Below are 14231 nucleotides of genomic sequence, written 5' to 3' on the forward strand. Positions count from 1 at the left end.
ACATTCATTGCTATCACCGTTGATAATTTTATCATCGCTATTCTCCTTACCACAAGCGACATCAACTTCGTCCTGTCATCATGACTCAATCACAACCATCATCATTGGAACATCAATATTGACGATCAACCCCTTAGCTACGCCCCTACTTGCAGTATTGTGTTGAAGTTCCTTTTCTTTATATGGGATTGGCTAAGTATATTTATAATTTTATAATTAGTCCACTTCAATAGGAGCTCACTTTAGATAAAAAACAAAGAAGTGATTTTGTTCATATTAAACTTGCCTAAAGCAATAAGTAAATTACTTGTTAGCCTCTGTCATGGAAGGAGGGAAGATTTCCAAGAAGGCAATCATTAGGTTCCATGTTTCCAAAATAGTTATAAATCTTAGTGACAAACTAAGTTGTTTAAAATTAACATTAAAAAGAGTAAATTATATAAAATTTTCTAAAATAAATTTTATTACAACGGTTTAAAATTTACAGTTGTACATATAATTTTGATACCATATTATATATATAATTTTAATATTTTAAATATAAAATATATTAATTAAAAATAAAAAATTTAATTTAAATATTAAAATATAAAAAATAAAAATAATATAGAATGTAGCACCTCCATGGAATAAATAAAAAATTTATTATATTTTTAAATTTAAAATATATATATATATAATTAATCTTATAATTTTATTAAAATTTAATTAAATTTATTTAAATTATCTTCTTTATAATTAAGAATTAATTAAAATTATTAATTTTAATTTTAATTATATATTATTATTATTATTTTTAATACAGGATGATAAAAAACGACCTTTGGACTTCGACTGTCGCGAGATGTGTTCAGCGCACCCCGTAAACAGGCGGTGCTCGCCCTGATCTGTGCCGTGGGTGGGCAGTACTCACTTTATCTTTGCCGTCGGTGATCGCTGGCCTAGTCCGTAGACTGAGCCAACTTTACAACAGACCCGGATTAGACTAGGCCCAAATCAGCTGGGTGGGGCGGGGTCACGGCGGCCGCCCAATCTTAAGTGGGGTTTGGGGGAAAAAAGGTACAAATTAAATTTCTGATTTTTAAAATTTAGTGAAATTATATAATATCTACTATGTCGCCGCCATTTAACCATCGACCTTCTGCGCGAGACAGGGGGAGCTCCAGGCTCATCTCCTGCCGTCATCGCCGGCGACAGCATTACATCAGTAACCTAGTCGGATGAGGGACGGAGGCATGGTGGGTGGCCTGTTTCTGAGTTGGAGGAGGCCAACGAAGGAACAGGAGCAGGCCTGCATCGCCAGCTCTGGCGGCTTCAACTACGATCCCAAATTCCACGGCTCTACTACCTCTCCTCATTCTCGCGGTCAAAAATCCATCGAAGCCGTAGTGGGAGAAGCGGAAGGAACACTCACCGAGAACGGTTTCTCCATCAACCACGCTAGGGTCCTCCTTGGCTCTGGTCCCCGTACCTTCGACCTCGCAAAATCAGCCCTCCTCTCTTGGAAGTACACTCCATTCTCGTTTGATTGTTGTGGTGTATTTTCTGGAAAGACTTGATTTTTTACTGGATACAGGCACTTCGGATTGGGATGGGCGTTTGTGAATCCGAAGACTCCTGTCGAGAAAGGGGAGAGGTTCTGCGTCTGCGTGAAGGAGGTGATACCATGGATGATGATGCCACTCCAGATTGCATATGTGCGGGAAGATACTGGCGGCCTCAGTCTGAATAAGGCTTCCTTCAGCTTTGGCAGCGGCACTCTTCGGGGCCACCTCTTGGTAGGCTTCTTTTCTTGCTTTTTGTTTCTTCTTGCTCTGAGCTTATAGTTGCTTGCTTGGTGAGAATTTGTACACTTAGTTACTGATGGATTTTTTCACTTGGTAAAAAAAGATTATATTCCTTTTTTTGGGTAGAATCCAACTGGATGCTCTAACATTCCTTTTGGTTATACATACACTAGATGTGATGATGGTCACGAGAGGATTGAATAAATGCTCCAAAGCTTTTTTGTGGAGAAAATGCATTGTAATTGGATGTCTAGAAACCATTTGCCTATTGAACTTCTCACTTCGATCCAGATAAAAGCATTACTCTTGGCATCAAATTCTGAATCTTGTTTGAACCGGAGTTATTTGCCCATACCAAGTGTTTTTAAGAAAAGAAAAATGAAAAAAATGGTGAACAAAACAGTTCACCCGATATCTATCACTCTCTCTCTCTCTATATATCAGTGTATTCAATAGCGGCGAATAGCGCGCTACATAGCGCGCTATCGCGCGCTACGACCAGCGAACGCTGCAGAGCGTTCGTTGAATCGCGATTGTCCCGAATAGCCCACGCTATTCGGGACAAAAGCGTCGATAGCGCACATAGCGTGCGCTATCATGCCCTAGCGCCCCATAGCGGGCGCTAAAATTACAAATTGCTTATCAATAGCTAGGGCAAAGGTGAGTCGAATCGTGACTGTGGCAGAGGCGAAGGTAGGGCAGATTGCAGAGGCGACAGGCGGCGATCGGCGAGCAGCGAGCGGCGAGCGGTGACCTGTGAGTGGTGGCGAGGGACAGCGATTGGAGGTAAGCTTTTCTCCTTCCTTTCGTTTTCTTCGTTTAGGTTTTCCTTCTCGTTTTTTTTCTCGAAGGAGCAAAAACGATTTCGCGATTTCCAGAAGTCGGGCATCTGGATCGATCCGGCGATCGATCCAGGGTCGAACAGAAAGGATCTGGATCGATCTAGCGACCGATCCAGATCCTTTCTATTCGAACAGAAAGGATCTGGAACAGAAAGGATCTGGATCGGTCGCTGGATCGATCCAGATCCTTTTTGTTCAACCCTGGATCGATCGCTGGATCGATCCAATTCCTTGGATCGATGCAATGATCGATCCAGATGCCCTGGATTGATTTTTTTTTTTTTTGCTGATTTGTTTCTAATTAATTAATTAATTATTCTGATTTTTTTCTTTTGTTTTTCTAGGATTTTGATTGTCTAGTTAGAATTTGCAATGTCTACGAATTTATCAAAAAAAGATAAAAAAGATATTGGTTGGAAGTATTGTTATCAAAATGAAGGGGAAAAAGCTGTTCGGTGCAAATTTTGTCATCATATATCGAATGGAGGGATTACTCGCTTGAAGGAACATTTAGCTCAAACTCATAAAGGGGTTGCACCTTGTGTTAGTGTTCCGGATGATATTAAGAAAGAAATTAGAGAATCACTTGACAAAATTAGAGCATCTAAAAGTAAACAAACTGAATTGTTACGAGAGATCGGTGAAGGTCCCCAAAGTATGAGTACGCAATCATCAAAAGTTGGAAGTGTAGGGGGAAATTCAATTGGATGTTCTGGTAGTGGTGAATCAAAAGGTAAAGGTACTCTTCATGGGTTTGTTAGTTCTGAACCTCGACAAACAACCCTAAATTCGATATACAAAAAAGATTTGTTGGTTGATGTGAAGCGTAGAATTGGTCGTTTTATTTACTCTGCCGCACTTCCGTTTAATGTTGTGAATGATCCTTATTGGCTGCCTATGGTTGAGGGCATTGCAGAATATGGAAGAGGGTTCAAGCCTCCTTCAATGCATGAGTTAAGAACTTGGATACTTAAAGCTGAGGTTGATGGCATCAACCTAATATATGAGGAGCATAAAAAGGTATGGAAAAAATATGGATGCACTATTATGTCCGATGGTTGGACGGATGGAAAGAATAGAAGTTTGATTAATTTTTTAGTAAATAGTCCCGCCGGCACTTTCTTTTTGAAATCTATTGATGCATCAGATTTTATTAAAAATGGGGAATTGATCTTTAAATATCTTAATGATGTTGTTGATGAGGTGGGAGAGGAAAATGTAATTCAAATTGTCACGGATAATGCTTCGAATTGCATTAAGGCGGGGAAAAAAATTATGGAGACTAGACATAGAATTTGGTGGACACCTTGTGCGGCGCATTGCATTGATCTAATGTTGGAGGATATTGCAAAGTCAAGATTTTTTTCGACACAATTGAGCATGCTAAGATGGTTGTGAAGTTCCTTTATGGTCATGGGACTATACTTTCTTTGATGAGAAAGTATACAAACGGTAAAGAAATTCTCCGTCCCGCTGTTACTCGCTTTGCTACTTCATTTCTCACTCTTCAGAGTATGTATAAGGTTAAAAGGCCACTTGAACAAATGTTTGCTTCCGAAGATTGGGTTAGTTCACCACTATCTCAAACAACTAAGGGGAAGGTCGTGAAGAGAATTGTTATTAATGATCCCAACTTTTGGCCACATGTTGCATTTTGTGTTAAGAGTGTTGTTCCTCTTGTAAGTGTGTTAAGGGAAGTTGATTCGGAGGAGAGATCGGCCATGGGATATATTTATGAACTTATGGATAAGGCAAAAGAGACAATAAAATTTAATTGTGGGGGAGTTGACAGAAAATACAAACCCATTTGGAAAAAAATTGATTCACGATGGACTCCACAACTTCATCATCCTCTACACGCGGCCGGGTACTATTTGAATCCGCAATTGCGTTATGAAGAAAGATTTTCTTATTGTGATGAAGTTAGAGATAGATTGTATACTTGCATGGATAGGATGTTGTCTTCTAATGATCGTCTTAAAGCAAACATCCAATTGGACTTATATAATAAAGCTGAAGGAGAATTTGGAACTCCAATAGCAAAACGAACAAGAATGTTGCGAACTCCGGGTAAAATTTTCTTCTTGTAACCGTTCTTGTAAAATTATACTAGCATTCATATTTTAAAATTATATACATTCTTGTAATTTTTTTTAATGTTATTACTTATTAGTCTCGTGGTGGGAACGCTTTGGAAGTAAGACACCCGAGCTTACTACATTTGCAATTCGAGTGCTTGGTCTCACTTGTAGTGCTTCGGGATGTGAAAGAAATTGGAGCACTTTTGAATCGGTGAGTATTCTAAGTTTCTAACTCTACTTGAATTTTAATTGTTTTATAATTTTCATATCATTGTTTATTTTTATATATATATGTTTTCTTTTTTGTAATATTAGATTCATATAAAAAAGAGAAATAGGCTTGAACATGCAAAGTTGAATGCGTTGGTGTTTGTGAAATATAACTTCAAGCTTAGGGAGAGAAGTATTAGGAGGAGAGACAAGATTGATCCCATTGTAGTTGATGAAATTAATTCAGATGATGAATGGATAACTGAGAAAGAAGGTCCAGTTCTCCCCGTAACTACTAAATGGCTTGAAGATGATGAATTATTTGAAAGTGATCCTATTGTGAGTGTGCCATCTGCTACCTTTGAAAGTCTTTTCGACTCAGATAAGCGAGTCGAAGATGTTGAGGATATAGTTGAAGTTCCTCCTACGAATTCAAAAAAAAGAGTTGCTGAAAATTCAAGTGAGCACTAAGCATATGCAAATTATTTATTTATATCTACTTCATCTATAATTGATTCTTAAATGTTGTATCTCTTATATAATAGGTGGAAGCAAAGACAAACAAGCAAGGTTGAGTCTTGTTGATGTGGAAGATAATCATCTTGATGCTGAAAATTATGGAGTAATTCCAACTTTTGATAGTGGAAATTTTCCAACCATAGACACTATTGATGATGATAGTGATATAGAGTTGGATGATACTGATTATTTTTAAGTTATGTTGTTTTAATTATAAGACTTTTTAAATTGTTGGTATGGGATATTTTGACATGTAATGAATTATTATGATTAATTTTAGGTTATGTTATTTTTATTTTACTTATATAAGTATATTTTATTTTTTAAAATTTAAACATTGACGTGCACGAAAAGCTTGCGCTATACGCTACGCTATTTACGCTACGCAATGACAAGACAAAAACGCTATGAACCAACGCTACGCGATTTAAAACGCTGCTCTATATATATATAGCTAGTGAGGGTAACATATCTTCAACTAGGGGTTACATTAGCACAATAGAGAATCAAAGCTAAAACATAAAGTAAGATAGATACAACTAGATGATTTAATAGAGCAATGATACAATAGCTGTCAATGGAATTCAATCCTCCTTCCACTTCAATGACTGAATTTGCCATACCCAGAATAATGATAGATATTGAAGTAGAGAACAATATAAAGAAGAGAAAACCAAAATCTGATAGATTATTTGATATTCAACATTTTTGTGACATAGCCACTACAATCTTTTGAAGACATCATGGATAGTTCTAGAATTACATTAGTTATTGCTTAATTAATTTGATCATCATCTACAAGATTCATGAAACCTCACAATGCATGCATGTGCATTAATTCTATGCATGCATGTGCATTAATTCTCAAAATTAACTTTTAACAATCCCTCTTAATTTTGAGAGATCTAATTCTCTAAGTTTTTCACGTATGTAGAGAAACTTTTAGGTTGAAAATGGCTTTGTGAAAAATATTTCCTATTTGATCTCCAAATTTGCAGAAAGCTAATTCAATTCGCCGTTGCTTGTAACTTTCTGATGAAGTGATGTTGTAGCTCGATGTGCTTTGTGCGATGGTGAGAAATAGGATTCTTGGTCATTGCAATAGCAGACATATTGTCACATAAGAGTATGGTTGGCACAAATTGTTCTTGCTTCATATCCTTGAGAATTCTCCTTAATCAAACAACTTCACTTGCTGCTCCACATGCTGATATATACTCAGCCTCGACAGAAGGCATAGCCACAGTTTTCTGCTTCTTTGATGACCAAGAAATAGGCTTTGTTCTTATGAAGAAAATATAGTCCGATGTACTTTTGCAATCATCTATTGAACCTACCCAATCACTATCTATTAAAAATCATGCAATTCATTATCTTTTCCAGCTTCAAATATTAGTCCATAATGTTGGTCCCCTGGTTGGCTGGCTAGAGGGGGGGGGGTTGAATAGTCCTGCACAAATTAAAAAGAAAACGAACCCTTCTCGGACAATTAACTTAAATAACGAACACTTGCAAAAAATAATTAAATGAACAGAAAAAAAGGAGGTTCCGGAATTTTTACTTACAACCGGGGAGGTTGTTAATCCAAGGAAATGAATCGCACTACTTTCTCCTTCAGGCGGAGAAGCCTCTTTACAGCAATTTATGCACAAAAATGAAGAAGCTAAACAAAGTGGAAAGCGTGTACAAGTGTTGCTTAGTAATTCTTAATGTTAAGTTTCTGGACCAAGGCTGTATTTATAGCCTTGGTCGGGGCACAGGCGCCTGGAGGGGGATAAAATTTTATCCCCTTCGCAACGGATCGTGGTCAAACGCGATATGGATAGAATCACGTTCCGGGCGCTCGGAATCGCTCCGGGCGCCTGGACCCTTAAAGTCAACACAGTTGACTTTTTCGATCCTGGCCCAATGCTTCGGTGCTGCTCGCCTCGGTCCGGGTCTTCCGCTCCGGCTCCACTCGCTTGGGTGATTTCGACCAATCGAAATAAAGCTCACTCGAACCCAATTTCGACCTTATCCTCGAGCAAACTTCCGCTCTGGCTTATCGTCTCTCGAACGTCGCGTACGCTCTTCTCGTCCACCGGTATACTCTTCCGCGGCACCTCGTCCCTTAGACGCACCAAGCCTGTCAGCTCTCTCCCGTGCCGTCCTTCTCGCTAGCCGTGTCTTTCGCTCGACTTCCTGTGCTCTTAAGCTCCTGCACATTTAGACATAGGAATCAAAAACCAACAAGACCTAATTTAACTTGTTTGATCACTTCAAAACAACCTTGGAGTTCCAACAATCTGCCTTTTTGATGTGAGCAACCCAAGTTAAGATAAGACAAACAAATAAAGTTAAAGTAAAAATAAATAAATTTTGCAATAAAACAGAAAAAATAGGAAATTTAATTTTAAGCTACCTCCCCCTAGACTTAATTTTTTTCTTCTCCCCCTTTTATCACATAAAAAATGGTGTAAAAAAATCTAAGGGTAACTTTTATAAATAATTTTGAAATATTGAAAATAATTTTAAAGTAAAAAAAATTTCTAAGTAAACACTGATTTTGGAAATATTGAAAACAATTTTGGTAGTGATAACAATACAATTATTTTAGAAATATTTTCTAAGTAAAAAAATTTCCTCGGAAAAAAGATTCAAGAATTAATTTTTTGTAGAAATTTTGGTAAAGTAAATCTGAAAAAATTCTAAGTAAAGAAAAATTTCCAAAAAAAAATTCTAAGTTAAAATTTTGTGCAACTTATAAAATACATTTTAAAAACACTTGAAAGAAATTTTTAAAAAATTGAACAAAAAAAAATTTCTCAAGAAAGATTTTCTAAGAAGTTAAACATATTTGCAAAAAAAAAAATTAAAATTTTCCAAAAAAATTGAATATCTATTCAAAGCATTATCTAATTTCAATTTTAATGCTTTATCAGTTAGTCAATTAAATATTTTATTTCAATATTTGACTTCCAGGCTGTGACGAGGCACTAGACCTTCTTGGTTATTGGATTATCAACCACTTCTAGACAAAGCCGCATAAGGAAATTAAACGTTTAATTTTCTCGTTGAAAGCTCTAAGTCTAAATAAAGTTCAAGTTAGACAGGACTTGGGAACCCAATATAGGTTCCAGCCAACTGGATTGATTAGGTATTTTTTAGGGACATATTTTTTGAAATATTTCTAATATGGCCTTTGTGATATCTAAAATACCAATTTAGGTTATTGAATTTTCTAAAACTTGTATTATATGAGCATGCATGATTTTTCAAGTTACTTATTTCTTTTTGCAAAATATCATTTTCTAATTTTATTTTGTCAAACTCTTCTAATGAGTAAGATTTTGCTAAAATTAATTTTAATTTTTTTTTTCAAGTTTGCAATAATCTTTGGTTAATACTTTCACAAATTTAAATAACTTGTCAAGTGGGAGAGATCGTACCTGACTTACTTTGTCGACTTCGTTATCCGTAGCTCCCCTGAACTGCTGCTTTCTTCTGATGTAGCTCCCCCTTCATCGATGCTCTCGATGCTCATTTCGGACGAGCTTGCTTCATGTTCATCTTCTTGATGACTTGCCATTAATGCAAGTCCGGAGAAAGCCTCGACTTTCGATTCGGACGACGTATCGTCCCACGTCGCCTTTAGAGTTTTGTACTTGTTCGTTTGGATAGGCTTCTTTCCTTTGTCCTTGTCCTTGTTCCTAAGCTTGGGGCAGTTATCTTTGACGTGCCCTTCTTTGTTGTAGTGGTAGCATCTGATCGTCCTTTTCTTTTTACCCTGCGGATGGTTAGTTTTTCTTGATTTAAATAACTTTTTAAAACGCCTTATCATCATTGTCGTTTCTTCATCCTCGAGATAAGATTCTGAATCTTGTTCGTCCATCCTTGCCTTAAAGGCAATGTTGTGCGTCGGTTCCTTCTTCATATCTGCACATCTCGACTCATGAATTTCAAAAGTTGAAAACAACTCTTCTAAGGTAACAGTTTCTAGATACTTAGAGATATAGTAGGCATCTACTAATGATGCTCATTTCGTATTTTTAGGGAAAGCATTAAGTGCATACCTTAGCGAATCCCGGTTACTTACTTGTTCTTCGAGATTCGAAAGTCCGGTGATTAGCTCCTTGATTCTCGAGTGAAGGTGGGCTATAGTTTCGTTTTCTTCAAATCGGAGGTTGGTGAATTGATTGCGAAGTAGGTCCCGTCTCGCATGTTTTGCCTTCGAGGTTCCCTCGTGTAGTTCCAGGAATTTCTCCCAGAGCTCCTTTGCGGACTCGTAAGTTCCGATCCGGTTGACTTCCTGTGGCGGTAGTACGCTTAGCAGATGAAATTCTGCCCTGCCGTTTGCCATGTAGTCGGCTTGTTCCTTCTTCGTCCATTGATACTTTTCCTTGCTCTCGGGTGCTTCAAAACCAAATTCTATTATTAATGATAAATCGAAATTAGTTTTAAAAAATACCTCCATTCTCTTTTTCCAGCTCGCGAACTCCCCCTCAAATTTTGGTAGGTAGATGCTTGGTCCGACCATCGTTTTTGTTTCGATCGACGGTTAGTCCTTTTGAAGCAACCTCGCTCTGATACCACTTGTTGGTCCCCCGGTTGGCCAGATAGAAGGGGGGTTGAATAGCCCTGCATAAATAAAAAAGAAAACGAACCCTTCTCGGACAATTAACTTAAATAACGAACACTTGAAAAAATAATTAAATGAACAGAAAAGAAGGAGGCTCCGGAATTTTTATTTGGTTAAAATCTGGGAGGTTGTTAATCCAAGGAAATGAATCACACTACTTTCTCCTTTAAGCGGAGAAGTCTCTTTACAGCAATTTACGCACAAAAATGAAGAAGCTAAACAAAGTGGAAAGCGTGTACAAGTGTTGCTCAGTAATTCTTGTTGTTGTTAAGCTTCTGGACCAACGCTGTATTTATAGTTTTGGTCGAGGCGCTTGGAAGGGTTCCAAGCGCCTGGAGGGAGATAAATTTTATCCCCTTCGCAACGAATCGCAGTCAAACACGATTGGGATAGAATCACGTTCCGGGCGCCCGGAATCGCTCCGGGCGCTCGAACCTTTAAAGTCAACACGGTGGACTTTTTCGGTCCGGACCCTCTGCTCCTGTGCTGCTCTCCTTAGTCCGGGTCTTCCGCTCCAGCTCCACTCGCTTGGGTGATTTCGACCAACCGAAATAAGGCTCACCCGAACCCAATTTCGGCTTCTCCTCGTGCAGGCTTCCGCTCCGACTTCTTGTCTCTTGAACGTTGCGTACATTCTTCTCGTCCACCGGTATACTCTTCCGGGGCACCTCGTCCCTCAGACACACCGAGCCCACCGTCTCTCCCCCGTGCCGTCCTTCTCGCTAGCCGCGTCTTCCGCTCAACTTCCTATGCTCCTAAGCTCCTGCACACTTAGACACAGGGATCAAAAACCAACAGGACCTAACTTAACTTGTTTGATCACATCAAAACAACTTCGGGGTTCCAACACATAATTCTTAGTTCCTTGCACATATCTAAGAATACGTTTAGCTATAGCAAGATGAAGTTTACTAGGCTCACTCATAAATCTTGAGACAACGCCAACAACATGCATAATGTCTTGTCTTATATTTGTGAGATAAATGACTGATCCAACAAGGTTTTCTGTAGATGGTTTTATTAACCTTCTCAGCTTCATCATTTTTTGAAGGCTTATCATTGAATAATACCATAGGAGTATAAGAGGCCTTGCGAAGTCGTGTTGAATTTCTTCGTCAAATTAGCAACATATTTTTCCTGAGACAAAGATTCTCCCATTCTCTTGCTTCACTTACATCCCAAGAAAATATTGCATAAGTCCCAGATCTTTTGTTTTCTCATATAATGATGGCTCACTTGGACTTCGTTGGAATCCATTTTTTTTTGAAAATAATTATCAATTTTGCTATTCCATGTTTGTGAAGCTAGTTTTAACCCATCAAGGGCTTTTTGAAGTTGATATACCATATTTTCTTGACCTGAAATTACATATCCTTGTGGCTATTGGACATATACTTCTTCGATTTCTCTATTTAAAAATGCAGTTATAACATCTAGTTGATATATCAACAACTTGAGTTGAGTAGCAAGAGCCATAAAGGTATGAATAGTTTCAATACGAACAACCGATGCAAATGTCTTGCTGAAGTCAATTCCAAACTGTTGAGCATGGCCATTGGCAACAATGCAAGCTTTATGCTTTTAAATAGAGTCATCTTCATTGTACTTAGTCTTGAAGACCCATTTTAAGCTGAGAATGCCTTTGGATGGTGGCTTTTCAATGAGCTACCAAGTGTTATTTTTTTTCGATCATCTTTATTTCTTCATTCATGGCTTGTATCCAAACTTCTTCTCCAACAACATCCTCATAATATTGGGGCTCACTAGCAACAAAAGCAACATCACATGCTTCATATATTTCTGATAATGAACGAGTCTTTCTTGTTGGTGAGTCAGTTGTATCTGAAACCAACTGATTATGACTTGATGAAGAACTTGGAGTTTCTTGATTTGGAGAAATTAAATGAGTGACTTCATTGTCTTGGGAAGGTGTTGCATGTGAATCAAATTCTTTGTCTTCCTATTCCCATGCACTTCCTTCATAAAAAATTACATCTGTTGAAATTATCAACTCTCGAGTGTTGGGATTATGCAACCTGTAGCCTTTGGAATGATCACTATAGCCAATGGAGATGCATTTCTCTCCTTTTCCATCAAACTTTTCTTTATTCTGAGGAAGAATGTAATCATAAGCAAAAAGCCAAAGATCTTAAGATGACCAACCTTTGGTTTTTGTTGGAACCATACTTCATAGGGTGTCATTTGTTGGACAACCTTAGTTGGAGATCTGTTCAAAAGATATATCACTATATTAATAGCTTCTGCCAAGTAAGTGTTGGGCAAACTTTTAGCTTTCAACATGCTTCAAGCCATTTCCACAATGCTGTGATTTTTCAGCTCTACAATGCCATTTTGTTGAGGACTTTGTTCAATAGAAGGTAGCCCAATAGCCATAGCCTCTTTATTCAACAATTTAAGGCTTTTATAATTTAAATGTTTATATCTTAAATGCCAAAGTATTGAATCATTTATGACTTCAGACTTTAAAACCTGATTTTCTTTATGAGACATGCACATTGGGAATGCTCTATTTGATGCCATAGGTATTACAATTATTGTTTGATCCTTTTCCTTGTCAATAATTATGCATCTATCCCTATCAAATGTGAGCATGTAACCATTTTCTACCAATTGACCCACACTTAATAAATTTTGAAATAATTGAGGAACATAAAGCACCTTTGATAAGTTTAGAAGTACTTGCCTTTGTTTTCACAGTGATATCACCTTGGTCTTCCATCTTCATATACTTTCCATATCCAAGCTTCACTTGGATTTGAATGAATCATCTAGGTCGACAAAATTGGATTTTATACTTGTCATATGATGACTGCACCCACTATTGAGGTACCATGATCTCGATCTTCTTGCGTACTCATGCAAGAGTAGAATAATTGTTCTGAGGATTCATCATCTTCAGTGCAGTTGGTTTGATTTTTCTTCTTCTCTGGGCAATTGATGTAAAGATGGTCAGAATCTTCACAATCATTACATTGTTGAAACTAACAATTTTTGCTTTCATGATTGCTCTTTTTGCATGTGGCATAATCTGAAATCTTTATTGTTAGGCTGATTTTTCTTTCACTCCTTGCCTTTTGATTCGTCTCTTGAATTAGAATTCCAATGTTGATACTTTGGTCGTCTTGATTGATCTTCATTCTTTCTGTCTGCCACATTCATTTTGGATTGAAGAGTCTGCTCTAATGGTTCCTCTGTATATCTAGCCATTCTATTCTCATGAGCTTCAAGAGAACCCATTAGTTCATACATTGTGAGTGTGGACAAGTCTTTAGATTCCTCAATGACAGTGGCAACATGTTGAAATTTTTGCGGTAAAATCCTTAAAATTTTGTCAACTATTTTCTTTTCTTCAATAGTGTCACCACAACTTTTAATCAAGTTAACTGATGCAGATCAACCGAGTATGACCTTTTGAATTTCAAAGGGTTATAACTTTTGACTCATGACTCGGAATCAAATTTTGTTAGCGCTCAAGAGTACAAAATTGAAGATCTATGTTTGTTATGAACCGTAACCATCAAGTTTGGGCCCAAAAAACACCGTTTAGCTCTTTTCGAAGCTCTGAACATATTCTTTATTATTTTTAGTAACTTCTGTTTTTATGATATTTAGGGTATTTTTGATATTTTTGGTATTTATGGGTTAAGGATTGTCTATATAAGTATCTTGTTTTGATAATTTCTTTTTGTTATAAATTTTCCAATTATGGTAGGATATTTTTCCTTTCATACAAGATAGGAATTAAGGTCTATATATTAGGATCTCTTTCCTTTTTGAATCTAGGTTATAGGGTTATATAAACACCTGTTTAACCGTTTGAGGATTCATCCTCTATTATTAACAAAGTTTTCTTTTTTGGCAAATGGTGGGTTCCTCTTTGTTTTTTTCAGATTTTCTTCTTGCCTTCTCCTCAATTTCTCGTTCTCGTAAGCCTGATAATCGCTATCTTGCCAGCGTCATTAATTATCTCAGTAATTTTTGAAAAAAGATCACGTATCCTTTCATTTTCTTTCATGGACAAATTATCAAAATTGGTCCAAAGAGTCTGTAACTTGATAATAGTTGTGGAAAAGAGAAAATCTCTATCTTATCATTAATATGTTTACATTTATATACATAAGGAGAGAAAAGAAAAATCAATCTCAATCCCTAT

The 14231-nt window shown here is 37.1% G+C and overlaps 1 protein-coding gene and 1 long non-coding RNA gene across 4 annotated transcripts in view; both read left to right on the forward strand.

Annotated features, from left to right (window-relative positions):
• Nucleotides 1-1126: 1126 nt before the first annotated feature.
• The window catches only part of LOC121969711 (UPF0548 protein At2g17695-like), a 34933-nt gene continuing 21828 nt past the window's right edge, over nt 1127-14231 (forward strand). For all 3 annotated transcript variants that reach the window (XM_042519936.1, XM_042519938.1, XM_042519939.1), the window contains exons 1-2: nt 1127-1507; nt 1577-1778. In XM_042519936.1, the coding sequence (XP_042375870.1) occupies nt 1221-1507; nt 1577-1778 (489 nt within the window). In that variant the 5' untranslated portion in view covers nt 1127-1220. The remainder of the gene's footprint in view (nt 1508-1576; nt 1779-14231) is intronic.
• Nucleotides 4003-5734, forward strand: LOC121969712. The gene is made up of 2 exons (XR_006108622.1): nt 4003-5380; nt 5466-5734. It is a non-coding gene; the product is annotated as an uncharacterized LOC121969712 (long non-coding RNA).

Source organism: Zingiber officinale, chromosome 4A, assembly GCF_018446385.1.
Source record: "Zingiber officinale cultivar Zhangliang chromosome 4A, Zo_v1.1, whole genome shotgun sequence".
NCBI classification, from domain to species: Eukaryota; Viridiplantae; Streptophyta; class Magnoliopsida; order Zingiberales; family Zingiberaceae; genus Zingiber; species Zingiber officinale.